Here is a 10,380-nt window from a genome sequence, read left to right as displayed (position 1 = left end):
CATACACTAAGGGAGTGCATTTTAGAATTAGAACTTTGGCACCCACTATTCAATTATATATAAGGAGAGATAAATGGGGGGGGGGAACCAATCGAAAATTGATGATCAGAGGGGAAAAATAGACATAAGAACGTGTTTATAGCTTGGTATTCCTGCCAATTTTTCGCATATCTTTCACGTGTCTAAAAGAGTTTCCCTTTTCTTTGAGCACGTCAATATTAAATTTAATTCACAATGCGTCGCCACGTGGTGTCTACGTAGTAAGGAAAGGCTTTCGGGATATAGCCGGTGCACGGATAATGCCCGAGAGTTCCGAAGCCGATCGTAAAGACTCGGGAGAACGAAGCGGAAGACCCAAGATCACGCGGTTTGTCCAAGCAAAGGAAGTGACGCCAGCGGAAAGTTACGATTCTTTCCGGCTAGGGATTTTAAAAAAAGGCATCTCTTCCGGAAAAGGCGTGACCTCCTTTCCCGGGCGTTTCTGGGAGGACTTTCCTCCAAGCATTGTCCCCGCGAGAGAGACTCTCGAGCCTATTCGCAAGCCCCCTTCCGGAGATAGCCGAGCGTCTTCGTGGACGCGCCGAAGCCGCCTCCGGAAGCTGCCGAACTCCGGGGAAGGCGCCGCCGCGGCCTAGTGTGCGCGAGAGGAGAAGGAGCTCGGGGTGAAGCAATAGAAGCAGGAGCCGCCGTAGCAGCGAGGCCGGGCCTGGGCCGCCGTCCTCCTCCCCTCCCCACTATTCCCGCCACCATGTCCGACTTCGACGAGTTCGAGCGGCAGCTCAACGAAAACAAACAGGGTGAGCCCGCTATGGGGAGGGGAGAAGGAGGCCTAACTGCGCTCCGACATTGACGGCGCGGCGCCCGGAACACGCTCTGACGCGCGGCCGCCGCGTGGGGGGTGGCGGCGGCGGCGGCGTTAACTGACTGGCTCCTCTCTAGCTGCCTTTCTCTCGCTCTATTTCTTCTGTTTCCATCCCCCACCCGCGCTGCTTAATTTGGCGGGAGTCTGAAAAGGGAGGGGGGGGACCCGCGCCCTTCGGAGGGGTGGGGGTCGCTGGCCGCGTGAGGCCTCTCGTGGAAGGAGCCCTAAGAGGCCCCCTGAGGCGGATTCTTTCCCCTCGTCCTCCCGAAAGAGGCTTCAAGGAGACGGTCCCAGTCGCCTTTTGGGGGGAGAAGGGGGTGTTTATATTTTCTTTCCCCCCATCCTGGTTTATAGAGGGTCCCCCCCTTTGTCTGTTCTTATGTATGTAAAGACCAGTGTTCCCTCTAAGCTGAGTGAGTGTGAGCTAGCTCACATTTTTTTAGCCTCCAGCTCACATTTTTTTTGTCTTAGCTCAGGAAGGAGGGCTCCAGAGCAAGGTTCCCTCTAAGCTGTGGAGTCTTGTGAGCAAAAATTATAGTTTGTGAGCTACCGGCATTAAAGTTGTGAGCAGGTAATCTGGCTACTGAATACATTCGTTTGCACTGGAGCCCTCCTTCCTGAGCTAAGACAAAAATGTGTGAGCCGGAGGCTAAAAAACTGCGAGCTAGCTCACACTAACTCAGTTTAGAGGGAACACTGCTCCAGAGCAAGCTGATTTATGCAGCAGCCACATGGCTTGCTCACAACTTTAATGCCAGGAGCTCAGGAAGTAGAATTTTTGCTCTCAAGACTCCACAACTTAGAGGGAACATTGGTGAAGACTTGTCGGGATGCCAGCCTCCAGGTGGGACCCGGGGATCCCCCGGGATTATAGCTGGTCTTCAGACTACAGAGATCAGTTTCCCTGGGGGGAAAATGGATGTTTTCGAGGATGGGTTGTATGGCGTTTTGCCCCACTGAGGTCCCTGTCCTCCCCAGGCTCCATCCCCGAATCTCTAGGAGTTTCCCAACATGGATCTGGCAACTTTCCCCCTCTCCCTGGTCTCCTAGAGGTGGCGAGGGTGGACTTTGCAACCCTAAAGTGCGATCAAGCCACGGCTGACTTATAGTGACCACTCGTGGGGTTGTCGGCCTGTGCGTAGCAACCGTGGGCATCCTTGGGGGTCTCCCTTCCAATGACTGACCTGTGCAGTCCTGCTTAGCTCCCAAGAACTGATGAGGCCGGGCTAGCCTTGGGCTATCCAGGTCAGGGCTTGCCTATCCCTGCATGCCTCAAGAAATGTCATATGATTCCCAACCACCACCACCCCAACACACATCTGATTTCAAGAGAAGGTGCCCACCGCGGCTAGAAAACGCTGGGTTCAGGCCTAATTTCAAATGCCTACTTGAACTGAAGCACGTTGGTGATCTTGGGCCGATCGATATTTTAGCATAATTTAACCTCACAGGAGCTGCGGTGGCTCAAGTGGTTAAGACGCTGAACTGCAGGCTGTGGAAGGTCAGTAGTTCAGCAGTTCGAGACCCGGGTGCCGCATGACGGAGTGAGCTCCCGTCTCTAGTTCCAGCTCTTGCCAACCTAGCAGTTCGAAAGCAAGAAATTGCAAGTGGATAAATAGGTACCACTTCGGTGGGAAGGTAACAGGGTTCCGTGCGCCTCGGCATTTAGTCATGCCGGCCACTTGACCACGGAAACGTCTTCGGACAGCGCTGGCTCTTCGGCTTTGAAACGGAGATGAGCACCGCAACCCTCGAGTCGGATTCGACTGGCTTTCGAGCAAGGAAACCTTTACCTAACCTCACAGGACTGTTGTGAAAATAACATAGGGGTTGAGCTGACCACAGCTTTTGGGAAGGAAGGTGATGATGCCAGGCGTTTGTGCAGTGCTTTGGGTGATCAATTTTTTTTCATGGATACTGTTGGGTAACCCATAAAAGGGTCTGTCAGTTATGGGGTTGCCAGCCTTCTAGGTGTCACCTGGAGCTCTCCAGATGACCACGATCAGTTCCCCTGGAGAAAAATGGCTGCTTTGAAGGGTGGACTCTGTGGCATTGTACTCCGCCAACAGCCCTTTGGAAGCCGCCCTGAGCCCGCTTGCGGGGAGGGCGGGGTAAAAATGCTTAAAAAAATAAATCCTTTCCCAGGATCCACCCCAAAATCTCCAGGTATTTCCCAGCCCAGAATTGGCAACCCTAGTTGGGTAGGCCTGCAGTGTTCTCCATTGTAGGAGGGGTGGGGATGGGCCTGACGCTGGGAGAAAGTGGCTTTTCTTAGGCCACCTAATAAATTTGAATCTGGCACATCACAGATCACAACTGATCCTCCTACCCACTGCACTAGCTTATGATGATGAGCTTTTCTTGGCCTCTCTATAACAAATCTTGAATTTGTTCTTCCCCTACCCTGGTATATTACTTTCTACTGAAAATAGGTGTTTATCTGCAGGGGTCATTTCGTAGAAAAAGAGCTAGGGGAACTCATTAGCATATGCCACACCCCCTGACATCAGCGGCCTGGCGGTGGACCTGCAAGGCCAGCGGGAGTGCGAGGAAGTGGCGGGGAGGAAGCAACTTACCCTCCCTCTTCTCCTGCCTCCTCCTGGTTGAATGAGGGCTGGAAGCGGGGCGGCCGGAAGCGGGGGACGGGGCTTTGTCATGTGCCCCCCTGCCCTCCCCCGGGGAACTTCGTTCCCCCCCCCCCCGAAATGACCTCTGTTTATCTGTAGCATTCCTTGGTCATATGTTATAGAGGGCAGCAACTGGGCATCCTCTGGCCAGATTCTGTGTCTTTTCTCCTGCCCTGCAACAGCCCCTTAGTTGGCTACCTGGAGGTGAGAGGGGTGTGGCAGCCATAACAATGGGCCTCAGGGAATTCCAGTTTGGTGGGTGGGGTGGAGCCCTAGGCAACTGCCTTCCATTCCTTGCTCAAAGTTAAAGCTGCTTGGAAAGTTGTGCCAAATTGGGTCTTCTCCCCTCAAGCTGTTGGGTTAATCTCTCCTCAACCTCATAATGAGAATCCCCCAAACTGTCTTTTTAATGTCAGTCCTCCAGAGCAAAATAGTAGGTTTCTTCCCACGTTGCGTTTGCAGAAATGTGAGTTCACATTGTTTTCCACCCACCTACTTGAGCGCCTGAGCATCCATGAATATTTAGACATTGGTTTATGCAAAGGGCCCTGTAGTTAGTTACTAGTCATGATCCATAATTTACCTCTCTTGGTGGTTCTGATGCACTTCTGAGTACTCTTAGTTTTGATTTTTCCACACCACGTTGAGCCATGTGCAATTCACGTGAATCTGAGATTGAGAACTCCAGTGTTCAGCTTCTCGGCTTTCTGCTTCACCATGGCCAAGCGGTCACATAATCAAATGCAGCTTGTATGTGTACAATATTTCTCACCTGTCTCATTGCATATACAAATGAGAACCTAATGACTTCTATAAAGCTTCTCTGCCTGAAGGCAATCCTTAATTGTCACAGACAACTAGACAAGTGGCTGTGTAAAAACAGAGTATAATATCTCTTGGGGGTGATTTGAAAGAAATGTGATTTACTTCCATCCTGTTCACATGCTCTTCAGCACAAACTTCCTTTTTTTGCCCTATGCTTTAGTGAAACTGAGCTGTCTAAAGGGCTGCACATGGTGCCAGCAGCTTAAATGCATTAACTCTCCTGTTCAGCACAGTATAAATAGTAGCTGCTTGCTGCCATCTATGGCAGACACCTCTGTATTATGCAACTATAGTAAGGGTATGAGTGAGGTGCAGAGCATATACTAAATCAGTGCAGTAATTCTTGAGCTGTTGGGGTACCTGGAGGAGGTGTGGGACAGGAGCTTTGATTTCCTGCATGTGTTAGGTTGCTGAGACAGGTAGAGCCTTCTTTCCCTGCCAAGACTTGGTAGATTGGATGGCCCCTGACTGTGACCCATTGTTGACCCATGCTCAGCTGTGGGGGTGAAGGCACTTACTGACCCATCAACCGGGGTGGGGGTGGGGGGGTTTCAGAGCTCTTGCAGTCTGTACTTAAGATGCTTTCCTGTGCAGAGCTGCATTCCCCTTGAAGATTCAGAGTTCTTTATTGGTGCCACATTTTGCTCTCCCATATGTATTGCTTTTTTGCACAAAGATTAAACAGAGGTATCACAGCTCCCTCCTCCATTATGTGTCTTTATATGAATTTTTACAAGCCAGAAACCTGTGCATGCCTTTGACCAGAGAGTCTTTACGCACACAACCCTCCTTTCATGGTATAGGAACAGATGTCAGTACAAATATGGCTTTGTGCTAGTCACTCTACAACATTGCTGCTTATTGTTCCCTTCCAGCACAGCTGCATGGGTCCTAGCTGATATTCATAACAGTTCTTCCTTATGTTGGAATCTGGTCCTCTGAATTCTGTTGCTTGACGCTGGTGTGCTGACCTACTTCATTCAAAATAGATAGCCCCACAGCAGTTCTCATTCCTGGGAGCAACTATCGTCCTTGTATAGAAATGATTTTTAAGGGTCATATTTTCAGAGCAGAGATGACTAGGCACGTGGCTTTTCCCAGCTGAGTGTGCTGGGTTTCAGTTGCACTGCACCTAATACCAAGGACTGATTGATTTTACCTTAGAAAATGAATAACTCTCCTTTCCTCCTACATGTCCGTAGCAGCATATGCTGGAGTCTTAAAGGTGCCTTAAATGTTGAATAATCCCCTACCAGCAAACCAGAAGCCTCAAGAAAAAGTCAAAAGCCCTCTGTGTAATTCCTGTGTAATTCCAGGCTAGTGATCAGCTACTACCAAGTAAAGTAAGATTTAACTTACACAGTTTAATTCAGTACTACAAAATTTAGCAATTGGCACAATTGACTTATTTGTAAAATTATTTTAGTAGGGCTCAGGACTGTAACTAAGGAATTGGATATGCAGTGGTAATTGACAACTGAAGCTCAGCAGATATTCTGTTTACTTTTTCTGAGTAAATGCTTGATAAGAGTCAGTTTCGTATAATGCTTACAATACTGGAATAAGACCAGAGAAGATCAGGTTCAAATCTTTGCATAACCGTGAAAGTCATTGGGTGACCATTGGCCATTCACTCTGTCTAACCTACCTCACTGGGAGGATAAAACGAAGAGGAGAAAACTTTATGTAATGCCTCAAGCTCCTTGGAGAAAGAGCAGAATAAAAGGAAAATTTAAAATGTCTACGTAATTTTTAATTGCGTGTTTAAACAGTAGCAAGCAAAGATGATTGATTTGTGCAGAATTGAAACCTCACAGCCCTTCCCACTAACTGCATGCTTGAGAGCCAGTTTGGTGTAGTGGTTAAGTGTGCGGACTCTAATCTGGGAGAACGGGGTTTGATTCCCCACTCCTCCACTTGCACCTGGCTGTATGACCTTGGGCAAGCCATAGTTCTGATAAGAGCTGTCCTTGAAAAAGAGCAGTTTCTGTCAAGAGCTCTCTCAGCCCCACCTACCCCACAGGGTGTCTGTTGTGGGGAGGGGAAGGGAAAGGAGTTTGTAAGCCGCTCTGAGAAACCTTTGGGTAGTGAAGGGCAGGGCATAAATCCAATCTCCTTCTCCTCCTCTAGTGTTACAGTCCTATGTGCATTTATTGCTGCCAGTTCGTGCTTCCCAAGTAGATGTTGAGCCCTGCCAAGCTGGGCAGGAGATAATCTCACGCATCTGTATTTTATTAGGGGATCCGACCATGTGTTTCTCCGTTTCCACAGGTCAGGCTGTGTTAGATTGCCTGAGGATGATGATGATGATGATTATATTATTATTATTGTTATCTGAGGATGAGTATTATTATTAATAAAATCATAATAATTATAATAATAAAATGTTTCATTTTGCTGACTTGTGGTCTCAAGGTATCAAAAATCTTGTTTTGCCATATGTTATGAAAAATTCCAATTTCTTCTTCCCTTGTACTATAAGAGCATATTGCGCTTTCAGATCTTTCTGCAATGACATCTAGGCTGTTTACACACCACTTTCCATGATGAAGGGTATATGCTACGGTGGGTTTGGGGAACAGGCAGATAGAAAATTGAACTTCTCAGAGCAGTTTTATGCACACAGCAATTTTATGTACACCAGCCATGACCCAACCAGGCTGTCAGGTATCCTCTTGGTATGTGCAGCCTTTCCCCCACATTTCCTACCTTTAATTGAAAGTGGTAGATGAAGTCCTGCCTACAGCAGGTAAAGGCTTACTGCTTTGTGGTACTAAAGGGTCTGATCGCAGACAGACAGGGCTGGTTCTAACCAACAGGACTGAGGATTGCAGTGCTTAATGCAGTTGCCTCTTAGTTTAGTGCAGTGGTCCCCAACCTTTTTGAGCTTGTGGATACCTTTGGAATTGTGACACGGGTTGGTGGGCGCAGTCACAAAATGGCTATTGCAGAAGGTGGCCACACATACACCCAGAGGAAGTCCAAGTGCAGGGAAGAGGGGGGGGTCGTTTTAAAAATACACTGCACAATTGCTGCCAGATCATCATTATTTTAATCTGCACAGCCAATCTGATCTCCAGTGGCCAATTAGAACTCCTGCTATGCAAGAGTCCTACCTGGCCCCACGCACTTTCTGAAGACACTGAGCAGGCTCCATGGCGCCCACAGTAACCACATTGGGGACCCCTGGTTTAGTGCATACTAGCAGGTGGCCTGGAGAAATCAGGCTGGAGTGAGAATACTTTCCAGTTCTCATCAGGTGGTTCTTTCTGGAAATCAGCCAGATTTTTAACGTTTTTCCAGGGTTTGTGGCCTGCAGAAATGCAGCTGGTCATTTTCGGCTGCATCCAGTAGCTCACTGTGCTTTCTGCTGTCCCTTTCAGAACGCGACAAAGAGAACCGTCACCGGAAACGCAGCCACAGTCGCTCACGGAGTCGCGACAGGAAACGCCGCAGCCGTAGCCGTGACCGGCGCAATAGGGACCAGCGCAGTGTCTCACGGGATCGCAGGAGACGCAGGTAGTGGGACGGGGCACACAGATTTTCTCTGCAGCTTTATGGGGGGGGGGGCTCTGTCCTATTTCCTATGCTGAGCAAGAACCTGAACACTGTTAAAGTGTGGGGTTCTCCACTGTTCATAGTGTGGGTAGGTGGGAGAATAAGGACTCCAGCTTTGGCTTATTGGGAGCCAGAGTACCTTGGATCTTTGTGAAAATATGGCCGGCGCAACTGAGACTAGGAAGTAGCAATCCTACATTTTTGAGGTTTGGACCCTGAGTATAATGGGAAGAGGTAAAACAGCAGAGTCAGATTGGGAGCGAGGGAGTGGCACAAGGTGAGCTATGTGAGCTAGAACACCTGAGCGCATCTCCCATAGGATGGCCCAGAGCAAGATCTCTTTGGCTGAGTCCTTTTTGCCTTCATAAGGCAGATCAGGGTGGGTGGCTGGAGTATCGAACGGGATCTGAGAGGCCCCAGTTGCCTCACCCACCTTACAGGATTGTTGTGAAGGTAAGTGAAGGAGAGGAGAGTGATGGCAGCTGTTTTGGGTCCCCCTTGGGGAGAAAGGCAGGGTGTAGATGAGCAGAGGGTGTTCACTGATTAGTGGCGTGCTGTGGAGCTGGGCATCCTTTCTTCAGCGTTCCGTAAATGGGCACAAGGCATCTCAGGCTTCCCTCCGAGATGTCTTATTGACCAGGTGGTGAAATGTGTGGATTGCTTGATTGCTTCCCTTTAAGTAGAAAACTAGTCAGAGACCTGCAGAATCTTCAACTGAATATCAAGCAAGCGGAGGAGGGAGGACTGGAAGTGGAATCTCCCGAAATGGATTCTTCTAGATGGGAACAAAGCCCCCTGCTGCTTGTACTCATTTCTATTCAGAGCAGATCTTGCTTAATGTGTTCTCTCTCTCTCTCTGTTATGGTGGGGGCGCAGAATCTGGCCCTCCCCATGGAAGGTATTTTTTGCATGCTCGATGAGTTTTCTCATCCTGGGGCAGCAGTTCCCAGGCAAACTCTTTTCCCCCTATCGCTTATTTACCAAGCGCTGAAGAAAAGGCTAGATTATGCATGTGAAAGTAAGACTTCCCCAGCGTGCAGCTTTATCATTGAAAACCCCATGTCTGTTGTGCATACTTTAAAACCATGCTCCGAAACAGCTTGCTCAAAGAGGAAGTGACTGGTTGCAGTTTTCTCTCTTGTGAATGATCGCTCTTCCTGGATACACGTTCTGAAAACTCAGACGTGGCTCTTCCGCATAGCAAAAGGAGGTATAGCAAGAAAGGGGCAGGGATTTAGGAGTGTGTGATGTGCAGTCAGGGCCAAATGCAGGTTCTGTTGCAAGGCAGTCACAGTAAGCAGGGCTGTTGTGGCGTGCATCATTCATTAGCAGACCTCATTGATTAAAGGCGGCGGTGTCAGAACTGCATCTGTGTCTGGTCGTGCAGGGTTACTGCCAGCTGTTCACAGTGAATTCTACTTAGGGTGCATCACAGTGTCTGTTGAGGAGTGTTTTGGCAGCGTTTTCATGAACAAGGAAGAGGATGCTATCTGCTGGGTGCCAAGGATCACAGATCGTGGGGGGGGGGAGGTCGTCCAGAATGGTTTCCCCCTTGGGCATCAGAAGGCCCACTCCATGAGCTCTGGTTCACAACAGGGCCTGTTGGTGCCTGCTTGGTGGCCATGGCAGTGGAATGTACTCTAAAAATTAAAATAAATAAAATGTCCCCCTCCATCTGTTCCCTCGACTCCTGGTCAGAATGAGCTTCAAAGCCGTTTCACTGCTGTCTTTCCCCTTGTTTTGTGCATGTCTAATATATAATAACTTTCCTTTGTTCCCGTAAAGGTGTGAACTTGCTCAAGTCTTTTTAAAAACCTAAGAGTTTGTTACTGATATCTGAGTATTGCAAGGGCTCTCCGTTTCCTAGTAGGTTGTCTTCTTTGTTGAACTGCCTTTCTAGACAGACAGATCCTCCATATTTCTTAGTGTGGAAGATTTTCACATACCCTGGGAATAAACCTAGTCTTGCGTTTGAGTAAATACTATATTTTCTTTCACTTTGAACATAATTATAAGATTGACTGTGGCTGCTATGTAAATGAGTGGTGGTCTCCTGTGGAGCTGCTCCACCATCCCAGTCACTCAGTTATCTCTGCTCTCTCAGGACTGACAAGGCTCTAAGGCCACAATTGGGTCTCTCCTTGTAGGCTGCCTAGGCCTATTTTGCCCAGGAGTGAAGGACGCAAACTCATTTTGTTTTTCCTTTTCAGATCGCCTCTAAGCCTCGCAGGTCCTTTGAGGTGAGTATCACAAATTCTCCTTTGTGGTGACCAAGAAAGTGGAGGCACTGGGAGGTGGGAGAAAACCCCATGGGGTGGGGAAACCACAATCATTTTTGACTCTGGGCATTTCCATCCTTGCCAGTACACACATCATGTAGCAGCCATGTACTCCTGTAGGTGCCATGCCGGGAATAATTTTTAGAGTTACAAGAAGGGGGACCCGTGATACTCGTGGGGAGGGGGGAGAAGCTCCACGGGAGGAGAAGGAAGCCGCGGGTGAGCCTTC

At 48.8% G+C, this 10,380-nt stretch overlaps 1 protein-coding gene across 2 annotated transcripts in view; it reads left to right on the top strand.

Moving 5' to 3' along the window:
- Positions 1–520: 520 nt before the first annotated feature.
- The window catches only part of U2AF2 (U2 small nuclear RNA auxiliary factor 2), a 22,561-nt gene continuing 12,701 nt past the window's right edge, over positions 521–10,380 (top strand). Inside the window, exons 1-3 of one of the 2 annotated variants that reach the window (XM_015412075.1) lie at positions 521–797; positions 7,698–7,833; positions 10,083–10,112. In XM_015412075.1, coding sequence (XP_015267561.1) covers positions 749–797; positions 7,698–7,833; positions 10,083–10,112 — 215 coding nt within the window. In that variant the 5' untranslated portion in view covers positions 521–748. The remainder of the gene's footprint in view (positions 798–7,697; positions 7,834–10,082; positions 10,113–10,380) is intronic. The other variant, XM_015412074.1, reaches the window with a different exon arrangement.

The sequence above is a fragment of the Gekko japonicus genome, unplaced genomic scaffold, assembly GCF_001447785.1.
Source record: "Gekko japonicus isolate JY-2015 unplaced genomic scaffold, Gekko_japonicus_V1.1 scaffold1400, whole genome shotgun sequence".
Taxonomy (NCBI): domain Eukaryota; kingdom Metazoa; phylum Chordata; class Lepidosauria; order Squamata; family Gekkonidae; genus Gekko; species Gekko japonicus.
This window is presented reverse-complemented; position numbering and strand designations above follow the sequence as displayed.